The 26,119-nt window shown below is 46.3% G+C and overlaps 1 protein-coding gene across 1 annotated transcript; it reads left to right on the top strand.

Moving 5' to 3' along the window:
* The first annotated feature begins 1,491 nt into the window (after positions 1-1,491).
* Positions 1,492-25,897, top strand: LOC120024865 (BTB/POZ domain-containing protein kctd15). The gene is made up of 4 exons (XM_038969198.1): positions 1,492-1,667; positions 8,739-8,883; positions 13,285-13,590; positions 25,739-25,897. The coding sequence occupies exons 1-4, from the start codon at positions 1,504-1,506 to the stop codon at positions 25,895-25,897; spliced, it is 774 nt and encodes a 257-aa protein (XP_038825126.1). The 5' UTR covers positions 1,492-1,503.
* Positions 25,898-26,119: the final 222 nt, after the last annotated feature.

Below are 26,119 nucleotides of genomic sequence, written 5' to 3'. Positions count from 1 at the left end.
ATCATTATTCCTGAAGGCTTGGTGGTGTACACAGCGAGGCGGGCAACACCCTGGAAAATTCTGTAGTCTTCAACAACACTTTGTGCCCCAGGGCATCTCGCCTGGAGCAAAGGGCTGAATGAGCCCTAACAACTGCCTTCTGTTGACCTTTTACGGTTAACATTCAAAGCTTAGTAAATGTGCTCTTGCATGGAAGAACTAGTTGATGAAATGCCTTTCTTTCAAATTATAATAATTTAGTTTATTCCAGCGACCCGCCATTTTTGCAGACATGATGGATATATATTTTTTCATGAAACCACATCCTAATGTAAGTTGCTTGACATGTTCTAACTATATCTGTTTCCAATGAAACTGACTCTGATATTAATTAAACTTGTGTGAGTTGAGATGTTGGGATTTAATTGACAGGCATGTGCGTAATTTTCGCAAATTACCAAGTAAATCCCCATGGGAAAACATGTTATTTTGATCAATCTTGATTAAATTCGATTGTGGTGATTGGTTGTACGCAACTATGATCCCCAATACCCACATGTCTGTTGAATAGCCTACATCATTGTTTAACCCAACTCTGACGAACTGTATCCATGCGCCTCGGACTGCGCTGTGGCCTGAAGCGCGCCAACCCACTGTATGCTACCTAGTTTGGGAGGGATTCATGTAACGGATAGTTGACATTCATGAAGTGGTCATATGTTTCTCATGCCTTCCATCCAACATCCCCAATATTCACACCAGCCTGAGGACTTGCATCCTTTCTAGGTTGAACATGTGGCAAAAGCGTGCCCACGTTTCTAAAAGGTCATTGGAGGATTCCCGAGCAATTCATTAAAACTCCTGACCATGTACATTTACATACATTTTCATGACAGATATTATAGAGTTATTAAGTAGTTTGTCTTCACATCTTGGTTGGTCCTGTTATGTTTTATAGTGTTTGATACATATAATTTACCTTGACTCCTATGATATGAGATGCTATTTTTGATGCACCAGTAACTTTTTTTATTTAATTTACATGTATAGGACATTATTGTGTGGGGTTAAAATAAAGAAACAACACAACAGTCTTGTAAGGGATGAATGTTTTCTTATATCTGGTTCAGGAACAGAGTTAATCGGGAACAAATGCCCTGGATTCCGTATTCTCAGATTGGTGGTTGGTGTGTCTGAGCATATCACGTCTAACACATAACACGACCTTTAATTAGAATATTGCAGTTTGTTTTATCCCCCTAGAGGCTGACACCTAGCATTCCTCTTTCGGGAGCCGTAATAATCATCCTCCTATCCTGCCCTCCGGCGTTGAATGAAAAGATGCAAACATACTTCATTAGAACGATGGCAATAATTTGTAGCTAAATATGCGAGCAGACAGACATGGAAGTGATCTGATAAGGATCAGGATCTCACTGGTGGATGATACAGACTTTCTGGAGACCGGAGTCATTTATGATGTCTATGGCTTTTCCATTTACTTGTTTTCAGGAAGGAAGAAGCATGTCACGACTGTCTTTGACCCGGTCCCCGGTATCTCCTATGTCCACACAAGGAATCCCTCTACCGGCTCAACTGACAAAGTCGAATGCTCCGGTTCACATTGACGTCGGGGGACACATGTATACTAGTAGCCTGGCTACTCTCACCAAATACCCAGACTCAAGGTAAGGAATCGGATATTCTCATTCAATAAGTGAAATGTGTTTGACTCGTTTATTATCCACAGTGCCAAGATGTGCCACCCAAGGTGCTTTTGTTGCAGGATTCATTTTGAACATTTTTAATATAGGAGTGTAGCCTACTGATACATATTGTACTTGAAATTGTCTCCCACCATAAACTTAAATAAGTCATTGTGCTCAGTAACACTTTTGATAGGACATGATGCTCCAAACCCCTCATTATAAGTTTTTGATATCAGTGATATACTTGATTGCTTTAATGATTGTTTCTCTCTAGTTTGATATTGTATATTGGATTGCCTAACCTCCATATGGCCTCATTTGAATTGTATTTGATTATAACATGTTTATAACACATGGAAATGTGTTAATTGCAGTTGCTGACTCTTTTATTCACTGAAATGATGCTACAGGTTTATGCACTTGAATTGTACATTATGGAGAGAGAAAATGTCAGCTGTTATTTCCCCATTATAATAACAAAACCAATTTATCTAAAACCATCTCTAATCCATGTCCAAATGATTTGCAACTAAAACCAGCCATGCAACTTTATAGTAAAGCTAATAGTATATGCTGAAGTTAGTTCATGCTTTCTATAGAAATGACCCCTTATGTTATATATTCCATGAGCTACATGCTCTAGTCAATTGCTATTACTTGAAGCCAGAGTTTCAGCTAAGCCAAGGTAAACATACATCAGTTTGTAGGAAAATCTAAGGAAATGCTGAGAGGAAAAGTATCAACATAAGCCGTGGATATTCACACAGCTCTGACAGGAAATCACTGTCAACTACTTTGTTTTCTATGTCCATGAACGAGCATGATTTATCTTGTTGTGAGAAAATCTCCATGCCTATAATAGGCCATTGTTTATCCTTGGTATCATTATGTCATGTCTGTCCTTACTATAAGCTGTGTGTTTGGTTCATTTAAGAGGGTTGGACAGCAAGACAGGACAAGACACTGCAGGTACACAATACCTGAGTGAATGTTTTTGTTATTACTAGCATTATGTGCACATTACCCACCGTTTTATGACATTAGAATTTGAATTTCAGTAAATCAATAGTTTATATATTTGGATGACTTTCCAGATGTTCAAATACTGGTTGTTTCATATACACTCACTGCACAGCCACACATATACCCGGATGTACATTATGCAAATTATACCGTGTTGTTTTACACTTATGTTTATACTATTTATCATGTAACTTTTACACTACCATGTACCTCACACAGTGGCGGTCGGTGCCGTTTAAGACGAGGGAGGACGTTTTTTTAATGAACATGGCCTTATTTGTATTACAGCATATTGGATGACTACTATTTTCCCTATACCAATTATGAGGTTGCTACAACCTAGCCTATGAATGAAAGTTTCTAACGTTGGTGCACACAGGTCGAGAGAAAAATTTGAGGCTACAGACAGTGACACATGGACAGACAGTGACACTTTCAATACCGCCTTGCACACTCTTGCCTGCATCTAGCTGATCTAGGGTGTAACAGTTGCAACAGTTGCAAACAAGAGTTTCTATTGGACAAATTTAGATATGTTTATCCCTGTTTCGTTCTGTTTGCTAAGAAACGTTTTTCAACAGAATCGGCAGAATGAATACCCCTCTGATCATGCGTAAAAACAGTTGACTTTCCTAGCAGCCAGATTGTATTCCTTCTCGCATCTATGCGCTCTCCTCCTCTCACCTTTTCCCTTCGCTTGTGGACTTCAATGCACAACACATCAGCTGTATGTGACCAGGCGAAAAAACCTTTCCAAGCCAAACCATATCATAACCGCTACACACAGCCTACATTGTTGTCACCATATTAGTTAAAGTAACGTCATAGTCAACATAGGTAATAGAACTAACACGTTAGTAAACCCACTACAATCATGCAGTAAAGTTACAGTGTACAGTCAGTAAGCAGTTTAGCACTTACACTGGCGGTCCCCGGTGGCAATAAATAACTAAATCAAAAGCTTACCTTGACTTGGAAGAGTTCCAGTGTTGTGTTAGGCTAAACTAGCTAGCTGCATTTGCTAGCTAAGTAAGTGAAATTGAAAGTGAAAATGATTAAATCCCTCTCTCTATCTCTCTCTTGCTTCTCCTTCATGTTGGAAGAAATGTATTTGTTTAACTGTTAAACTATTCTCTTTCTCTTTATTTGAGTCAACTACTCACCACATTTTATGCATTGCAGTGCTAGCTAGCTGTAGCTTATGCTTTCAGTACTCATTCTCTGATCCTTTGATTGGGTGGACAACATGTCAGTTCATGCTACAAGAGCTCTGATAGGTTGGAGGATGTCCTCCGGAAGTTGTCATAATTACTGTGTATGTCTATGGAAGGGGTTGAGAACTATAAGCCTCCTAGGTTTTTTATTGAAGTCAATGTACCCAGAGGAGGATGGAAGCTATCTGTCCTCCGGCTACATCGTTGTGCTACCCTATAGAGTGCTGTTGAGGCTACTGTAGACCTTCATTGCAAAAAGTGTGTTTTAATCAATTATTTGGTGAGATGTGAATATATTTAGTATAGTTTTATCTAAAAATAATAACTTTTTTAATGTTTTACCATTTTTATTTTTATGAAATTCTGTTTTATGAAATTCATTGAGGACAATGGCCCTTCCCTTCTTCCTCTGAGGAGCCTTCACTGTTCTCACATATTGATGTTGCATAATGATGTTACACATTGCACATACATTATACACGAGGGTGAAAAGCCATACAAATGTAGCATACATGCTGTATAGTAGGGAGTAGCAGTGCTTTTACAGTAAAAGTAATGACAGGATACCACTGTGTATGTGAGAGCCAGTTCTCTCTCTCTTTCTCTCTCTCTCTCTCTCTCTCTCTCTCTCTATCTGCCTCCTCAGTGTTCCACACAGTCTACCTCAGGGGTTCACTTTCCTCTGGAGCCAGTGGAGGAGGAGCCCTTTTATGTGAATTAGGATAATGGCTGACAGAAAGCAAAACAATTATACTGCAATAACCAGACTTATATTCAGTCTTTTTAGAGGACATCCGGTGTGGTGTGCATGGAGGAGTCTAGTCCTAGTCCGCCATTCATGATCCACTGAAACTTGACAATTAAAGAACAAGGTTCAAAGAATTGTAAGTTGATGATTACTTTTAATAGATTGCTGCGTTAATAATGCAGAGTGCGTAGAGAAACTTAGTCTAGTAACTAATGTCTGGGTATTCATCTTCCTCTGAACAGACTGCATTAAGGGACAGGGGTCATCAAACATTGATACCCGCTCTGGGGAGTTCACAGTTAAGGAGATAAGCTTCAGAGCTCCATTCTACTGAGGCTGAGGAAAGTAAATGAGAAGAATATTACACAGACAAGGAAACTATTTTGAAATGACCCTTGACACAAGTTATTACTTATTTTGACAATTTCTCTTGTTTCCATTAGCTATGAGGGATGGCATATAATATAGCTTAAAAAAAAAAAAATCACCTTGGCTATTCAAACCAGCAACCTTTTGGTTACTGGCCCAACGCTCTAACTACCTGCAGCCATCACTGGTACTGTCTACAATGCCAGGGGTTCCCAAACATTTTCACTTATGCCCCCCTTCCAGCATTCGGGACCCCCCCATGTCTATGGGCACAAGCACTGTTCATGACACAAACTGTTCACACTCCTCTTGTTGGTGGAGAGAAACATTTTCTGGTATGAAGCTAATTTTATTGCAATTCTACACATTTTGCCATGTCTAATGTGTATTCATGTAATATTTCAGTGAGTCAAACATGACAACAACAAAATCTATGGGCAAAAAAACCTAGCTAAAAAACCTTAGCTGACATGGGCTAGTTGATCTGGACATTTCTGACAAGTTATAAATATCTCTCTAAGGTATGCAATGACTGACATGACAAGAGGAATACTGATGATGCACTACCCAATTTCAAAATTTCATTCTACAATTTTCTTTTTTTTTGAGGGTGGGGGGGTGGACCCCCACAGTTTGGAAACCACTGTACTGTGCTACTATACCACTTGTTCTACATTCACTCAATATACCACTCTCCAAACGCACTCTACTTTCACTCAATATACCACTCTCTAAAAGTACTATTACTCCCCTTTATGAATGCCTTTTACACATGAACAACATTATTCATTAAAGTTCGAAATAGTCAAGAGTTCAGTAATTTTTGAACATTCAGTTTTAATTTCTGTGTACACTTGACAATGGACTTCCCTACCCAGTTGTAAATCTATTCACAGAGCCAGTGTACACCCTTGAAGTTGGGTTTGATACATTCATCCAAACACACTCTCTGGGCATTTGTTTTCACAGACATATGTAAGATGTCCTGCAATGTATGTCTGAATTAATTGGGAATCTATTGAAGACAGCTCAGGTCTTTCATTTTGGAGACAGTGAAAAGCTGCACGTGTCTTGACCCAACCACATCCCTAGCCATGAGTTTCAGACTCTAATCTGTTAGTCTGACATGAGTGGGTCCATGAGATGCTTACCTACAGCCTGCTCAACCACGCTGCCTCTACTCAGCACCGCTGGGATGGGAGATCAGAGACGCTCCTGTCCTTCACAAACTCCCACTCTGCCCTTCTCTCTCTCTCTTGCTCTCGCTCTCTCACTTACTGTTCTTCTCTCTTTCTCTATCACCGTCTCCCTCCCTCCCTCACTCCCTACCTCACCCTCACTCTCTCTCTCTCTCTCTCTGAGCCAGGCAGGCAGGCAGGATGGTGTATAGCTCTCTCTCTCTCTACCTGTCTGACATGACAGAAACAAAGCTGGGTGAGGGCGGGGGTCCATCTTTCAGGTGTTGAGGGCCCCCAATCGGTGATTTACCAAAAGGAAACACTGAGACCGAGGGAGATACAGAAATGGGAGAGGGAAAAAGAAAGAAAGAAAAGAAAAACAGGCAGCATTTTAATTGCTTTAAAAAAAGTGGAGATGAAAAACAGAGTTAGCCTGGAGGGGTATGGTGAAATTCTAGCTGGAAGAATTGCAAGACCATATGAGAAAGGAACACCTCGGGCATAACAGGGAGATGAGTATTGGTTTTTTATAAAGCATTTTGCATCGATTTTCAGAGAGAAAGGGAGAAAGAGAGAGGGGCAAGGTGGAGAGAAAGAGAGAGAGAAGAGGAAGGAAAGAGAGTGGAGAGAAAGAGAGGGAAAGCATCTTTGAACTGGCTCTCTTTAAACAGTTAACAGGAAAGGAAAAACAGGGCAAATTCTACATGATAGGATTCAGTCTATACCTGATGAAGCCCTTTGATACAGTCACTGTGTGTGTCTTTACAAAGCAAAGGATTGTAATGGAAAGTAAATGCAATTCGCTTTAGAAATTTAAACTATAAAATCAAAACTATAAAACGGTCCCGTGTGGCTCACTTGGTAGAACATGGTGCTTGCAATGCTGGAGTTGTGGGTTCGATTCTCATGGGGGACCTGTATGAAAAAGTATGAAAATGCATGTACTCACTACTGTAAGTTGCTCTAGATAAGAGTGTCTGCTAAATTACTAAAATGTTATACAGCTGTGTGTGTGTAGAGATTCCCATAGCATCTCTCTTTCTTGTGTTATGTCTTATAACAAGATTTAACAGTCACTGGGCGAAAGCAGCTTGTGAGAATGAGACTTTCTGGTGATTTTCTTTGTGGTATAACTGTACTCAGCTGACCTAAAAGCTGTTAGCATGATTAGAGAGCTGATTACATCAAAACAATGATAACAGAGAAGCCTTCTCTCTGCCAAGAGCTGTTTCTGGGAGAGAGGAGGGAAATGTTTCAGTGAAACCATTTTAAACGTTACTCCAACCTGGACTGCCACTTCTACAGAAAACTGTGATAGAGACACCATGTCAATCATGTCTCTAATAATGACCAACATAAAAGTCCTATTTCTCTTCCTTCCAGGTCTATAGCTATTATCACCTAGTGCAGATCTGAGGTGAAATGAATGAACTAATGGTTGAGAGCTACAGTAGCTAATGATGTAGGATCTTAATTTGGGCCAGTTTGCTACATCAGGAAAAGAATCCTGCAGCAACAGGAAATGTGAATTATTATGTGGATTATAATTAAGGGATTTTTTTTGTAAGGGAAAATCAAGTCTAAAATTTAAACGTGGAAATTACAAACTTCAGAAGCCTTTGTAAACGTCAAATACACTACACATTTTTAATTTCCTGCATTGCAGGAAAGTTCTCCTGCAACAGGGTGATCAAATTAAGATCTTACACCTGTACCATGACAACCTCACAAGAGATGAGAGAAATGTGTAGTTGTCCAACCATATCTCAAGGCATCGTATCGACAGTATATGGTGGGATGAAAGCTAACAGATTACATCAATTTCCAGTGTTAGCCAGGCTCTTTATTCACTCCTGGTTACATTTCGAGAGGCCGACTATGGATGGATGCTTGGCAAGCTACAGGTGTCTTATTACTTAGAAGTTATGTCCATAATTCATGGAACTTCCCTCTGTTGTTCTGCATTCTAATGGGAAACCTGCGTCAGTGATTTTAGAGAAATTACTTTTTGAGTGAATGCTGATTTTTATAGTGAATGGCACGAGGTGTAATAGTCACACTTGGGCTCTTACTTGTCTTCAACAATGAACCAAATCAATACATAATTCAGTGGAACATTTGTATTTAAAACACAAATAGGTATCAGAGTATGAGCATCAGAGCATCATGGATTCAAACACTATAGAGAAATATATATCATATTTCATTGTAGCAAACCCCAGGTAAATGTTTTATTTACCCTTTAGTAATCGAGCTTTAAACTGAACCCATAACATTCATTTCTGTAAGTACTGGCCGAGACACTGTATGCTGTCCTAATCACACAACAGAAGGGACACTTCAAACAGGCCTGGAACACAGGAAATGTGCCTTAAGCCCTTTGTTTCAACCAGGATGCTAATACATTTCAGACTTAGCGCTAATAAAATGGAAAAAATAAATGGAGGGTAATTGTTTGAAGGCAGCCGCTCAACTCAACCTCATTCCATTATTTGTGTGTGTGTGATTCAATTTCCAGAATCAGCCGTCTGTTTAATGGCACAGAGCCCATCGTGCTGGACAGCTTGAAGCAGCACTACTTCATCGACAGGGATGGAGAAATATTCCGTTACATTCTCAGCTTCCTCAGGACCTGCAAACTGCTTCTCCCAGATGACTTCAAGGTACATGATGATTTGTATTTGCACACCATAGCATCATGTGTACAGTATGTGCGCTGTATGAACTCACACAGTGTAGAGATATACAAAGGATAGATGATTGATTCAAAGTTTGAACTTCCCTCTCATCTGAGAAGAATGTCCAACATGTTAGTTTTCACTATCTATCAATTTATATTGTAAACATTATTAACATTACATTCACATTCAATATCAGCAGTCATTTTTTTTATTAATAAAACATTGGAAATCAAATTAATCCCCACTGATTTATCATTAAAGTGATGCTTTGAAGGTTTTGTATAATTTCAGCCAGTAGTTCTGAATTTGATATGTTACGAATTGCAAATTATTATATATATATATTTTTTTTAATGCAATTTGTACAATATGTTACAAATTTGTAAGTGCTTAAGATCCCAGACTGAACCTTTAATATACAGTGGAGGAAAGGTGAAAATTCGGTCTAAAACATAACATTGTTCTGTGATGTGAACAAAGCCCAGAGCTGTTGTTTCTCACAAAAAATATATTTCTATAGAGGTGAGGCCAGGTGAAACAGGCTGTATAGCCCCTGTTCCACTTGTTCCAGTCTGACAGTACCACCCAGTCTCCCAGCCACTGCCTCTCTCTCTGCTCTCAATAGAGTGCCATGACAGTTTAAAGGAACTGGGCTTGAGAGGGAAGTAGGAATACTAGAGGAGGCGAGAATAATGTGGTCTTGATTCTGACAGAGGGGAATGTGTGGGGAGGGAGTGTACTGTAGGGGATGTCTACAGACACACACACACACACACACACACACACACACACACACACACACACACACACACACACACACACACACACACACACACACACACACACACACACACACACACACACACACACACACATACACACACACACACACACGTACACACAAAAACACACACTTTTATACAGTGCTCTATCTGGGAAACTGGAGCGACTTTGGTCCATGTTAGCCCACTGTGGCTGCACACACCTGTCTCCTGTTTCAGAGTGCGCATGAGGAGACTCCTTCCTGGATGCGCTTGGCTTAGCACAACAACCGGCTCTGGAAATATACACATATTATTGTTACTAAGTTATTCTACTTAGTAACAGAGCAAAGATTCAGGCCAACGCTCGATCATGGACTCAGGCCAAATCTTCTGTGATATAACAACTTTGATCGATCTAAAACACAATTAGTAAAATGTAAAGTTCCGGTTGATGATGTCTAAGGAGAGCATATTCAGTGCTCCATCTGTTCCTGTCCATCCGGATCCCTTTTAGTTCAGCCTATTATACCCACATTTCCATCTCTTTCCCTGTGGGCTTGGAGTAGTTCATCACTCTGGCTAAGGGGAGTAGAGGAGAGGCAGATCCCCCTGGCTAACTCTCAGGGCCAAGCATTTGTGTGAACTCTAAAAAAAAATGCAAATATGGTTAGGATGACTTGAGCATGTTCTTATCTGAACACAATCAGTGTTGGCGTTGCCCCAGGCCTGGGTCTCTTCTGCTGCTGGCAGCCAACATGCTATGTGTTTAGCTAAATCAATGTGAAAGCCTGCTTAGCAGTATAGTAACAAATATTCAGCATATATCAGTAGATGTAATACAATATTCACCCTTAATGTGCTTTCCACATGACATATTTCAGACATTATTCAGACTACAATGAATCACAAAGTGTGTAAGCAATGCTCAGTCAAATTAGGTGATGGTCCTTGACCATTCTGGTGTGTTTTTGCATGTTACAATTATATTATTTTATCAATGAAGAGTAAGTTCTATCTTTCTCAGTACGATCCAGTAGATTTCTCAGTCACTCACAGTGCTAGACAAACTGTTATTGTAATATTATGGCTAATTAATTTCCCATTTCACATTCATTATCGTCTTGTTCATTATCACTGCATATAGGTCAGTGGTATTGCCATATCCATGTCAAATGACAGTGCAGAAGGTAACTTCTAATTTTGTTGGTTTAGTTACCTGTAAAAAGTATTTTGTTCCTGTTTTGGATCAAGATAATCTCTCTCCGTCTGCTCCTTCTCTGTCGCTCTTTCCCCATCTCTCTATTTTGCTCTCCCTCCACCCCCCCTCCCTCCATTCTCCCTCCATCCTTCCCTGCGATGTTGCCTTGCCAGTGGGTGATCAGGTTGGATCATTATTTTGGAACTCAACCGGCCTGTCTGGACACAGGATTGTGGGATAGATTGTCTCTTGGAGCTGGCAGCATACAGCCAAGACAGAGCTGTTGGGCCTGTCTCCCCTCTCATCCTCACTTCAGCATTACGTTAGGATTATTCTGTTGTTGTCTGTTCTGCCCGGCTCAGGCTCAGGATAACTAAAGTGCCTCGCAGACAGACCCCTGTTAAAAACACATCCATCTCTGGCTTCAGACCTGTGAAGGATGAGGAGCTACACTTCGATACAGAGAGCACCCCTAAGGGGGAACGTCTCTTTATGTATTTTGTCAGCCGCAATGAGAAGGGCCAAGAGAAGGGAGAGAAAAAAAGTGACCGACCCACCTCTTCACATTCTGTAATCTTAAATATTAGAATGTCGGCTTAAGATGTGTTGCGTCACCGCCTGCTTCAGCTAGAGTTGGTTTTGGGCCATTCCTGGTTTTCAGATGGGGGGTTGAATGAGGGTTAAAGAAGCAGAAGGTTTTTCATGTTAGGGTTTTTCATGCAGGGGGATTTGAAAGTGGCTATTTCTTCTATCCTGACTGAGCCAGGCAGGGTTAATAATATGCTGTTTGCTGCTATTGCCGTACCATACTCTGTACCCAGCAGTGTTCTGGAGAGGCGAGGGAAAACTCTTTTTAGATTTGGTTCCCCCAGCACCCCTAGCACCCAACACCCACAGCCAATGATGATGCAGTCAGACTGAAACAGGCACTCTCTCTTTCTTTCCTCTGCACAAACCCTAACTTACTTTATAAGTGCATAAAGACTATAATACACTGCGATCATCAACTTTTCTCTTGAACCAGATTCTTTCATAAAGAGAATGATTAGAAGGTCCTGATACCGACCAAATACATGGAGGGTATGGCAACTCATTATGTCATGGGAAATATTGTTTGCCTTTGTGCTAGGTTGAAGATGACAATTGTTAAGACAACAGGATTCTAATATCTCATAGCTCTTTTCAACAATGTGACCAGCTATGCTAGTTAGCAATGCTGCTGCTAGTTAGCAACAGTGCTGGTCCAAGATTTGTGACGACGTTATCTTAACCTCTGTGTATTTTTAACCTACCCTTTGTACAGGAAATACATCAAATAACATTTTTAGGAATGCAGTTACCATAAATGTAGCAACTTAGAATTGTATAATTTCCAGCTAGAGCTTCCGGTAGCTAAATCAATCACTCATTGTTTTGCAAGCACATTTACAATACTCATTTGACACAATATAAAAGTGTGATATCAGAGCTTAACATCGGGCCACTATTCACATTAGACATTACCATAAAATCCCCTCTGTGCAAAGCATGCATAAAAAATCAACCATGGCTTATATTATAATTATCCTCATGTTCACTTCTTCTCCCATATATATTCCCCTCACCTCCCCTCTGTTAGCTAACTACCAATAGCTTGCCTTTCCTCCTCAGTCTTCCTGGTATTTTCTATGGTAGTGTTGAACGATGGTGCCATCTGGTCTTGTGGGAAATTAGAGGCAAGAGCGCAGGGGCAAATGGCCCCCAGCAAGCACAGCCCAGGGGGGGAGGCAGCTAGGCAATCTGCTGCAGCTAGACTGTCTGCACACAGGAATGTACCATCCCATCCCACATCACTGCAGCCTGGGCTCACTGAGCCTCGCCTCGCCTCACTGACACAGGCCTCTATAGAGTAGAGCTCAATACAACATGCTAGAGGATTACTCAGCCCTGCCACCAGCTACTGTTGGAGTAGAGAGTGACTGGCTGATTGCAGCTATGGCCATGGTTAGCATGGCTGTGGTTCTGGTAATATAAAACAATACAGGCCTTTCTTGTAAACAACTGGAGACTGATCTGGTTTACCAGTGAATTATTCTTCAATCTGAGATATTTTAACGTTCAATGTGGGCCTAACCGAGATCATTTGTAACCAGGAAATACCATGAGATTAATATGAGGGACTATAAAATACACTCTTTTAAAGCCACTTTGATACAGAAGTGCAGGTTAGGAGAATTTACACAGCAAGTTAGGAGAATTAACGTAGCAGGTTAGGAGTCTGAGGTTAAGGTTAGGGAAAGGGTTATTGTTAACAAAAATGCTCTCCTAACTTGCTAAGAAAATCACTTCGTATTGAAGTGGCGTGAAAAGGACAAAGAGGTCTGACATGAAAATTACTTGGATTTGAGTGTCTGTGCATGTTTCCGATCCTGTCCCATCCAGGAGTTCCACCTGCTGTACGAGGAGGCTCGGTACTACCAGCTGTCCCCCATGATTAAGGAGCTGGAACGTTGGAAGCAGGAGAGGGAGCAGCGCAGGACGGCCCAGCCCTGTGACTGCCTGGTGGTGCGGGTGACGCCTGACCTAGGTGAGAGGATCGCCCTTAGCGGGGAGAAGGTGCTCATCGAGGAGATCTTCCCCGAGACTGGAGACGTCATGTGCAACTCGGTGAACGCCGGCTGGAACCAGGACCCCACGCACGTCATCCGCTTCCCCCTCAACGGCTACTGCAGGCTCAACTCTGTCCAGGTAGATACCGTTTTGTCTGTGCATGTATGTCGGCAGCCATCTTTAATCATCACTAGAAGATTTTCTTCCTGGTGATGTAAACCCCAGAGGGCCTCTGTGACTTCTGTTTTCCTATAGTCTTGAGGGAGCAGGGTTTAAAGTGGGTATAGTGGTGTATCACGTTTTACAGGTGTGAAGTTGACTGTTGACTGTTCTAAAGTCATCACTGGTGATCTACAGGACAAGGACTCCATTTTGAAATGCCCATGTAAAGGCATGTGACATGATTTGTAGCCTGCGTGTAGCCACAGACAAGATGACTGTTCTGTAGCAACAACCCCTCATCATAACTCACATGGGATAATAGTTACTCTGATGTGATTTAGAGTGAATTTGTTTAAGATGTTCGGAGATAGTGACATGCTTTTTCAGCCACTTGTAGGCGTATGTCACAGAAATAATATTAATCTTCCTCTCAGAAAGCACTCTTCCCTCTCCAAGGTTTGAATGAGGCTTTAAGGAGCAGAGCAGCCTCTCACCACAGCTCTATGGTATCATCAACACCTCATTGCCAATAGCCATACAGATCAACACATAGAGGAGCCTCACCCAGCGCCCAGCATGCCCCACACTACCCCCAACACGCCAGGCAGGCGTTCTGCTCTGACACCTCCACCGCCCTCCTGCCAATGTGAGAGACCACCTCCGGGGCTGCTGCCTAGCTGCCTGAGCAGCGGGACAAAGTCTTGTCTCCTCTCCACTGTCTGTCTGCCTGCACTGCGGCCATGTTTCCTTCTCGCAAAAATGAGAGGGGTGAAAAAAAATGATATGCATAATTTACGTTTGACTCCTTTTTAAGACACAGCTCCTCTTTTTAAAAAGACTCCAATATAACACCGCCCGGGGAGATTGAAATACACGTATTGCATTTTTTAATACCATACTTACAATTTCTCAAACAGCCTAAACCGGTTTATACTTCTTTTATAGATTTTTAAATGGCTTGCAATATAATTAATTGGCCGCATCAACTAACACAACATTTTCCCACTATGTTTACCGCCGAGTCTGGTCTCAGTGTGCGCCGTACATCTGTCTCAAATGGACTGGGAAGGATCCCTCCTATTTTAGTTTTCATTATCAGGCCTTTCCCACAGACAGTGGGGCTGAGGTGAAACCAACCCACAGACTCGCTCTCTGTGTAGCTGAGGTGAAACAAACCCACAGACTCACTGTCCCTCTGTTGAGCTGAGGTGAAACAAACCGACAGACTCGCTCTCTCTCTGTGTAGCTGAGGTGAAACAAACCCACAGACTCACTGTTTCTCTGTGGAGCTGAGGAGAAACAAACCCACAGACTCACTGTTTCTCTGTGGAGCTGATGTGAAACAAACCCACAGACTCACTGTCTCTCTGTGAAGCTGAGGTGAAACAAACCCACATTCTCACTGTCTCTCTGTGGAGCTGATGTAAAACAAACCCACAGACTCACAGTCTCTCTGTGGAGCTAAGGTGAAACAAACCCACAGACTCACTGTTTCTCTGTGGAGCTGAGGTGAAACCAACCCCATTATTCAGTGTCTGCATCCCAAATGGCACCATATGCCCTGCATAGTGGGGAATATGGCACCTTATATAGGGAATAGGGTGTAATTTGGGACTCAGACAGCGTGTGAATAACTTTGCGCTGGTAGAAACGGAAGCCTGCCTTCTCTTCAGGGTTACCTGTTTGTGATGTTTGTGTTAGTGAATGAGGGACACAGTGGGGCTCTAGAGGGCTTTGTCTCAACATATAGCCTTTGCCCGGATGGGGAGGTGTTGTTCGCGGCAGGGCTCTTTCTCTCTCTGGGCTGACCCCTTTAAGAGAAACGCGCATGCGCACAGACACGCGCACACACAAACACACACACACACACACATACACACACACACACAAACACACACACACACACACACACACACACACACACACACACACACACACACACACACACACACACACACACACACACACACACACACACACACACACACACACACACACACACACACAAGCACACTGCAGGGGTTTGCAGATAGGCTCATTGAGCTGCTGTAGGTGAGGGGAACAGAGAGCTGCTGTAGGTGAGGGGAACAGAGAGCTGCTGTAGGTGAGGGGAACAGAGAGCAGATGGAGGTGTTTTCTGGTGTAAGGGGAGATTTTTCTAAACAACTTCCTCATCCTGTCCTGTGTCATTGTTGCATGAAGGAGTGAGAAGGTTATGAGAATAATCCTCATCTTACCTGGCCAGACAATGTGCCTGTGATCTGATTACAGTCCTGGACCCCGACCCAAGGGAATGCAACCACACCCTGCCTACAGAGGAAGAAAGAGAAGAGAAAAAGAGAGAGAAAGTTTTGAGAAAGAGATGGAAAATAGTGTTGCGAACTTGTGTATTTACATGTTGCCCTGGTTTGGATTCTTCAGTCTCAGTTTTAAATACAGAGTCATCTGATGCCCTTAGTTACAGCATTTCTCTTCCGGTACAAGGGCAAGTACATTCATTATAATTAATCCCCAAAAAGATTTTGGGTGGCTTACTAACTCATTCTGTCTGAGAAATCGTTCTTGCCAACTCCAATGTAATAGAAAACCTATAAACAACCCCACCTTGGTGAGTGAACGATTCATTCCTCCAGTCATGAAAGGAATTTAGGGGGAATAATGCAAACCACCTGTGATGTAGAGCCATGGGAAAACATTTAGCTAAATAGCCACAGAGGTGTACACACACACACACACACACACACACACACACACACACACACACACACACACACACACACACACACACACACACACACACACACACACACACACACACACACACACACACACACACACACACACACAGTCCCGAAGCAGGAGCCAGCCGGTACCCACCTCCGTACATCACAGTGATGGAGCACTGTGATCAAGCCAGACGCAATCCTTCCTTCATCACCCTGACAGCAACACTACTCTGAGACGGCCCCTGTCCTTCCTGTCCCCTCTCACTGCCAGAGCTGCCAGGGCCGAGGACATTACATGGCCCAGCCACTCTTTCTGACACGTCATGTCACATAGCCAGCCTATCAATCCATACTGGGTCAGCTAGTAACAGGGAAAACATGGCTCAAACCTGCAGTCTGCCTCAATCACCACCACCACCCTCACCACCACCACCTCCATCACCCACACTACCACCACCATCATCTCCATCACCACCACCACCTCCACCACCCTTACCACCACCACCACCACCCTCACCACCACCACCTCCACCACCCTTACCACCACTACCACTCTCACCACCGCCACCTCCATCACCCACACTACCACCATCTCCATCACCACCACCCTCACCACCACCTCCACCACCCTTATCACCACCACCTCCTCCACCACCAGCACCACCACCTCCATCACCACCACCACCTCCATCACCACCTCCACTACCCTTACCACCACCACCACCACCCTCACCACCACCACCTCCACCACCCTTACCACCACTACCACCCTCATCACCACCACCTCCATCACCCACACTACCACCACCACCATCTCCATCACCACCACCCTCACCACCATCTCCACCACCCTTATCACCACCGCCTCTATCACCACCACCACCCTCACTACCACCCTCACTACATCCATCACCACCACCTCCATCACCACCACCACCATCACCACCAGCAGCACCATCACCACCGCCATCACCACCACCACCACCACCACTACCATCACCACCTCCATCACCACCCTTCCGGGAAAAAAACACAGAGCACATGATAAACTTAGCTACCAACACTATTTCTGGCCCTCCTGTGTCAAACCTTTACTATAAAACTTATATTGTGAACTTGTCTCTTAGACAAGGCAGCAGTTGTCCCCCCTAGAAATGGAACACTTTGGTGTGATCAGACAACCACTTTCTAATAGGTCTTTTGATGCTTGTGATGAAGTGGAGAATGAAGATGAGGTAGAAACAGCGGTGCGCCTTGTCACATTTTAATGGCCATGTATAGTTAAACAAAGTAGGACTCCCTCCGTGCAGCACCACATTACTCTGAGTCTGCTCTACCTGTCACTCACACCCAGCCCTACATCCTGACAACTGGAGACTTAGACCCCCAGCCCTACGTCCTGACAACTGGAGACTGAGACACCCAGCCCTACGTCCTGACAACTGGAGACTTAGACTCCCAGCCCTACATCCTGACAACTGGAGACTGAGACATTCAGCCCTACCTCCTGACAACTGGAGACTTAGACTCCCAGCCCTACGTCCTGACAACTGGAGACTTAGACTCCCAGCCCTACATCCTGACAACTGGAGACTGAGACATTCAGCCCTACGTCCTGACAACTGGAGACTGAGACATTCAGCCCTACATCCTGACAACTGGAGACTTAGACCCCCAGCCCTACGTCCTGACAACTGGAGACTGAGACACCCAGCCCTACGTCCTGACAACTGGAGACTTAGACCCCCAGCCCTACGTCCTGACAACTGGAGACTTAGACACCCAGCCCTACATCCTGACAACTGGAGACTTAGACACCCAGCCCTACGTCCTGACAACTGGAGACTGAGACATTCAGCCCTACCTCCTGACAACTGGAGACTTAGACTCCCAGCCCTACGTCCTGACAACTGGAGACTTAAACCCCCAGCCCTACATCCTGACAACTGGAGACTTAGACCCCCAGCCCTACGTCCTGACAACTGGAGACTTAGACCCCCAGCCCTACGTCCTGACAACTGGAGACTGAGACCCCAAGCCCTACGTCCTGACAACTGGAGACTTAGACTCCCAGCCCTACGTCCTGACAACTGGAGACTTAGACCCCCAGCCCTACATCCTGACAACTGGAGACTTAGACCCCCAGCCCTACGTCCTGACAACTGGAGACTTAGACTGCCAGCCCTACGTCCTGACAACTGGAGACTTAGACACCCAGCCCTACGTCCTGACAACTGGAGACTTAGACCCCCAGCCCTAAGTCCTGACAACTGGAGACTTAGACCCCCAGCCCTACGTCCTGACAACTGGAGACTTAAACCCCCAGCCCTACGTCCTGACAACTGGAGACTGAGACCCCCAGCCCTACGTCCTGACAACTGGAGACTTATACACCCAGCCCTACGTCCTGACAACTGGAGACTGAGACATTCAGCCCTACGTCCTGACAACTGGAGACTTAAACCCCCAGCCCTACGTCCTGACAACTGGAGACTGAGACCCCCAGCCCTACGTCCTGACAACTGGAGACTGAGACCCCCAGCCCTACGTCCTGACAACTGGAGACTTAGACTCCCAGCCCTACGTCCTGACAACTGGAGACTGAGACATTCAGCCCTACGTCCTGACAACTGGAGACTGAGACATTCAGCCCTACGTCATGACAACTGGAGACTGAGACATTCAGCCCTACGTCCTGACAACTGGAGACTGAGACCCCCAGCCCTACGTCCTGACAACTGGAGACTGAGACCCCCAGCCCTACGTCCTGACAACTGGAGACTTAGACTCCCAGCCCTACGTCCTGACAACTGGAGACTTAAACACCCAGCCCTACGTCCTGACAACTGGAGACTGAGACATTCAGCCCTACGTCATGACAACTGGAGACTGAGACATTCAGCCCTACGTCCTGACAACTGGAGACTGAGACATTCAGCCCTACGTCCTGACAACTGGAGACTTAGACCCCCAGCCCTACATCCTGACAACTGGAGACTGAGACCCCCAGCCCTACGTCCTGACAACTGGAGACTGAGACCCCCAGCCCTACGTCCTGACAACTGGAGACTGAGACCCCCAGCCCTACGTCCTGACAACTGGAGACTGAGACCCCCAGCCCTACGTCCTGACAACTGGAGACTTAAACACCCAGCCCTACGTCCTGACAACTGGAGACTGAGACCCCCAGCCCTACGTCCTGACAACTGGAGACTGAGACCCCCAGCCCTACGTCCTGACAACTGGAGACTGAGACCCCCAGCCCTACGTCCTGACAACTGGAGACTTAAACACCCAGCCCTACGTCCTGACAACTGGAGACTGAGACCCCCAGCCCTACGTCATGACAACTGGAGACTGAGACCCCCAGCCCTACGTCCTGACAACTGGAGACTTAGACACCCAGCCCTACGTCCTGACAACTGGAGACTTAGACCCCCAGCCCTACGTCCTGACAACTGGAGACTTAGACCCCCAGCCCTACATCCTGACAACTGGAGACTTAAACCCCCAGCCCTACGTCCTGACAACTGGAGACTTAGACACCCAGCCCTACGTCCTGACAACTGGAGACTTAGACCCCCAGCCCTACATCCTGACAACTGGAGACTTAGACCCCCAGCCCTACATCCTGACAACTGGAGACTTAAACCCCCAGCCCTACGTCCTGACAACTGGAGACTTAGACCCCCAGCCCTACGTCCTGACAACTGGAGACTTAGACTGCCAGCCCTACGTCCTGACAACTGGAGACTTAGACACCCAGCCCTACGTCCTGACAACTGGAGACTTAGACCCCCAGCCCTACGTCCTGACAACTGCAGACTGAGACACCCAGCCCTACGTCCTGACAACTGGAGACTTATACACCCAGCCCTACGTCCTGACAACTGGAGACTGAGACATTCAGCCCTACGTCCTGACAACTGGAGACTTAAACCCCCAGCCCTACGTCCTGACAACTGGAGACTGAGACCCCCAGCCCTACGTCCTGACAACTGGAGACTTAGACACCCAGCCCTACGTCCTGACAACTGGAGACTTAGACCCCCAGCCCTACGTCCTGACAACTGGAGACTTAGACCCCCAGCCCTACGTCCTGACAACTGGAGACTTAGACACCCAGCCCTACGTCCTGACAACTGGAGACTGAGACCCCCAGCCCTACGTCCTGACAACTGGAGACTGAGACCCCCAGCCCTACGTCCTGACAACTGGAGACTGAGACCCCCAGCCCTACGTCCTGACAACTGGAGACTGAGACCCCCAGCCCTACGTCCTGACAACTGGAGACTTAGACACCCAGCCCTACGTCCTGACAACTGGAGACTTAGACCCCCAGCCCTACGTCCTGACAACTAGAGACTTAGACACCCAGCCCTACGTCCTGACAACTGGAGACTTAAACCCCCAGCCCTACGTCCTGACAACTGGAGACTGAGACACCCAGCCCTACGTCCTGACAACTGGAGACTTATACACCCAGCCCTACGTCCTGACAACTGGAGACTGAGACATTCAGCCCTACGTCCTGACAACTGGAGACTTAAACCCCCAGCCCTACGTCCTGACAACTGGAGACTTAGACCCCCAGCCCTACATCCTGACAACTGGAGACTGAGACATTCAGCCCTACGTCCTGACAACTGGAGACTTAAACCCCCAGCCCTACGTCCTGACAACTGGAGACTGAGACATTCAGCCCTACGTCCTGACAACTGGAGACTTAAACCCCCAGCCCTACGTCCTGACAACTGGAGACTGAGACACCCAGCCCTACGTCCTGACAACTGGAGACTGAGACATTCAGCCCTACGTCCTGACAACTGGAGACTGAGACCCCCAGCCCTACGTCATGACAACTGGAGACTGAGACCCCCAGCCCTACGTCCTGACAACTGGAGACTGAGACCCCCAGCCCTACGTCCTGACAACTGGAGACTGAGACCCCCAGCCCTACGTCATGACAACTGGAGACTGAGACATTCAGCCCTACGTCCTGACAACTGGAGACTGAGACCCCCAGCCCTACGTCATGACAACTGGAGACTGAGACATTCAGCCCTACGTCCTGACAACTGGAGACTGAGACCCCCAGCCCTACGTCATGACAACTGGAGACTGAGACATTCAGCCCTACGTCCTGACAACTGGAGACTTAGACTCCCAGCCCTACGTCCTGACAACTGGAGACTTAAACACCCAGCCCTACGTCCTGACAACTGGAGACTGAGACATTCAGCCCTACGTCATGACAACTGGAGACTGAGACATTCAGCCCTACGTCCTGACAACTGGAGACTGAGACATTCAGCCCTACGTCCTGACAACTGGAGACTTAGACCCCCAGCCCTACGTCCTGACAACTGGAGACTTAGACCCCCAGCCCTACGTCCTGACAACTGGAGACTTAGACCCCCAGCCCTACGTCCTGACAACTGGAGACTTAAACCCCCAGCCCTACGTCCTGACAACTGGAGACTTAAACCCCCAGCCCTACGTCCTGACAACTGGAGACTTAAACCCCCAGCCCTACGTCCTGACAACTGGAGACTTAAACCCCCAGCCCTACTTCCAGACAACTGGAGACTTAGACCCCCACCAACCCCCAGTGTGTGTGTGTGCACTCCGGTGTGTGTGTGTGTGTGTGTGTGTGTGTGTGTGTGTGTGTGTGTGTGTGTGTGTGTGTGTGTGTGTGTGTGTGTGTGTGTGTGTGTGTGTGTGTGTGTGTGTGTGTGTGTGTGCACTCCGGTGGCCATCAATATTACATGACGCTCTGTTTCCAGCCATGAGGCTCATCCACTTTGATTCCTGCCTCACCGGCTTCTCTTGTGTCTCTACTGTGTTCTGTTCCGTTATGATGCTGGGAGGTTAGTGGAGCGAGCTTGATGCGTATCCCCTGCTCATCCCCATGGCGACCCCAGGTTTGAGTGGCAGCGCTGTGATGTCCCTGTATGCTGTACAGGGGGGGTGGGGGTTGAATGTGACAGTGGCTGATCCCTCTGCAGCCAAGTCAACCCTGCAACAGTGAGAATAGTTTAGTAAGCTACAGTAGGCTACGTTTATGAAGGTGCACAGGGGATGAAGTAAGGCAATGCTTTTGTTCACATTCTGAGCTTCAAACATAGAGTCAGAAAAAGGGGAACAGAAAGTGTTGCTACAGTGAAGAACTGTATGCAACTATGCAACTTTCAGAAACCACTGTAACTCCTGGGAAATGAGTTTTGGGTTCTGTGAAAGAGCCAATACCTTATTTACAGCAAGAAGGGTTAAAGACACTTAAACATTGGAACATTTGTCATTTTGAATCAAAGATCAATGTGTTGAAATTCAATATGACATTTTGAGGTTAAATGCAATATACAGTATTTACAGTGTAATAATGCCTCATTATCAAAATGTTTTAATTAAGAGTATCTTTATTGATCGACCCTACTCTCCTTTGTGACTGAACGCGTCGCCTAACGTGACAGAGTCTCACATATGTAAAAAAAAAAAAAAAAAAAGAAAGAAAGAAAAAAAGATATGGGGTGAAAATGCAATGTGATGCAATGATCAAAGCAGGGAGTGTAATATAATTTCCATAATCGTTACTCCTCTCCATCGTCTGTCGTGGATTTGGGGAGCGTTCGTTTGATGCTTCGGCAGGTCTCTTAATTAGTGCCTCTCTTAAGCTCACCATCAGCCGTCTGCCGCCTCTCTTTCCCAGAAATTACTGACTCCGTCATCGTCACAGAGCTCCGGAGGGGAGGGGAGGAGAAGAGAGAGGGAGAGGGGGTAGTTATTGTTATTGGAGTTAGTTAGGTGAAAGAAGAAAAATGCTGCTGGCCCACATTTAATCTCAGGATGTGTCCCAATTGGCCCCCTGGCCTATTCCCTATATAGTGCACTAGTTTAGACCAGAACCCTATGGGCCTTGGTCAAAGTAATGCATTACATAGGGAATAGGGTGTAATTTGGGATGCATTCTCTGCCTTGTTTTTGCATCAGGGCAGGGGGGGGAGCAGGGCGAGGTGGTAGGGGGTGTTTAAACCAGCCATTAATAGTTGAGCAGGCCTGTTTAACAAGTCCTATCGGTCTGTGTGATCTGTGAATTCCTCAGCAGGCATCCTAACCCCTAGACTGAGGAGGCTGCATGGCTCAACCACCAGGACTAATTGTCCCGCTTTAGCCCTCCAATGGGGCCACCACTCTCGCAATTAGAGAGGCCTCACTTGTGTGTGTGTGTATGTGTATGTGTGTGTGTGTGCGAGTGTGTGTTTATTTGGGGCAACAGGCGAAACGCATGTATTTTGCGTGATCTTCGTCTCTGACTTCGTATCTGGCAATATAAAGAGAGGGAAGCTAGCCCTGAGCGAGACCTTTCATTTCCATATGCTGCAACACTCCATTAAAGGAACTGGGGAATATATAAATACACAGCACTCCTCACATTGGGATTTAGAGATACTCCCTCTCCTAAAAAACCCAGAAGGATTACAGGAAATGAAAAAAATCTGAGCCTCACTAACGTGCATCCATCCCTCTCACATCTCAGTTTTCTCCCTCCAGCTCCATTATCCAGTCAGGGGCATATTCTCCCTCTTCCTCATTCATCACGGGTCCCTCACAGCTCTTCACAGCTCCTCACAGCCCCTAACAACCCCTCACAGCTCCTCACAGCCCCTCACAGCTCCTCACAGCCCCTAACAACCCCTCACAGCTCCTCACAGCTCCTCACAGCTCCTCACAGCCCCTAACAACCCCTCACAGCTCCTCACAGCCCCTAACAACCCCTCACAGCCCCTAACAGCTCCTCACAGCTCCTCACAGCCCCTCACAGCTCCTCACAGCCCCTAACAGCTCCTCACAGCTCCCCACAGCCCCTAACAGCTCCTCACAGCTCCTCACAGCCCCCAACAACCCCTCACAGCTCCTCACAGCCCCTAACAACCCCTCACAGCCCCTAACAGCTCCTCACAGCCCCTAACAACCCCTCACAGCCCCTAACAGCTCCTCACAGCCCCTCACAGCTCCTCACAGCCCCTCACAGCTCCTCACAGCCCCTAACAGCTCCTCACAGCCCCTAACAACCCCTCACAGCTCCTCACAGCCCCTAACAACCCCTCACAGCCCCTAACAACCCCTCACAGCTCCTCACAGCCCCTCACAGCTCCTAACAGCCCCTAACAGCTCCTCACAGCTCCTCACAGCTCCTAACAGCTCCTCACAGCTCCTCACAGCCCCTAACAACCCCTCACAGCCCCTAACAACCCCTCACAGCTCCTCACAGCCCCTCACAGCTCCTCACAGCCCCTAACAGCCCCTCACAGCTCCTCACAGCTCCTCACAGCCCCTCACAGCCCCTAACAACCCCTCACAGCTCCTCACAGCCCCTCACAGCTCCTCACAGCCCCTAACAACCCCTCACAGCTCCTCACAGCCCCTAACAACCCTTCACAGCCCCTAACAACCCCTCACAGCTCCTCATAGCCTCTCACAGCTCCTCACAGCCCCTAACAGCCCCTAACAGCTCCTCACAGCCCCTAACAGCTCCTCACAGCCACTAACAGCCCCTCACAGCGCCTCACATCCCCTCATAACTCCTCACAGCTCCTCACAGCCCCTCACAGCTCCTCACAGCTCCTCACATCTCCTCACAGCCCCTCATAACTCCTCACAGCTCCTCACAGCCCCTCACAGCTCCTCACAGCCCCTAACAGCCCATCACAGCCTCTCACAGCCCCTCACATCTCCTCACAGCCTCTCACAGCCCCTCACAGCTCCTCACAGCCCCTCACAGCTCCTCACAGCCTCTCACAGCCCCTCACAGCTCCTCACAGCCTCTCACAGCCCCTCACAGCCCCTCACAGCTTACAGTATCTTACAGGCCTCAGCCTCACTCCTCAACCCCTACTGCTCATTACTCCAATTAGGAGCCCTAGTTATCTCTCCATATACTGAACTCAAGCCATCTCCCTCCAAACACACCTAGCTAACTCTCTCTGATACACCCCCAACCCCCTCCATCTCTTTGAGCTCATGCCCTCATATCATCATCAGCAGATCCTTCAACACCACCCACCACCATGAATATTAGAGACAGTATGACGTCCGACCGCCCCTCCGGCACATATCCATCTATGTGATTGGGTTAGTGACATGTGCTACTGTATACGTGACTCATCACCAGTAAATGTGCTTCGATTGATGAGGAGGTGGTGGGTGGACAAGGTCATTATTATTGATAAGTCTGTGTTAACCCTTTGGGAGTTTCTCCTGGCCACTGTGCTTGTTCTCTACTTGTTCTTTCGGGTCTAGGTCGAGTTACTGCAAAGCATTTTGTGGCTGCTAATGTACAAAGGGCTTTATGAATAGATTTGATTGATTAAACCTCTGTTGTTGCTCTGTCCCTGCAGGTTCTAGAGCGTCTGTTCCAGAAGGGTTTCAGTGTGGCAGCGTCCTGCGGCGGCGGGGTGGACTCCTCCCAGTTCAGCGAGTACGTGCTGTGCCGTGAGGACCGGCGGAGTATGTCCATGAACACCCCCATCAGGATAAAACAGGAGCCCCTGGACTAGAGAGACTTTAGGAGAGGAAAGGGACTAGCCACGAGGGGCTCCTCACCCCCCTACTGGACAGAACAAACCCAAACCCTAATATCCCTCCACCTCACACCACAAAAACCAACCCAGCAAGAAACACCTAAGTATTAGCAGACGCCTGATAACGTTGCCAGCTCTGAGGAACTCAGTGCTCTAAGGGGAATGTAGTATAAACACAAAAAAGGAAAGAAAGAAAGA

This window comes from Salvelinus namaycush, chromosome 30 (assembly GCF_016432855.1).
Source record: "Salvelinus namaycush isolate Seneca chromosome 30, SaNama_1.0, whole genome shotgun sequence".
In the NCBI taxonomy this organism is placed as follows: domain Eukaryota; kingdom Metazoa; phylum Chordata; class Actinopteri; order Salmoniformes; family Salmonidae; genus Salvelinus; species Salvelinus namaycush.
Note: the sequence above shows the minus strand (reverse complement) of the source record. Positions and strands in the feature narration are given on the sequence as shown.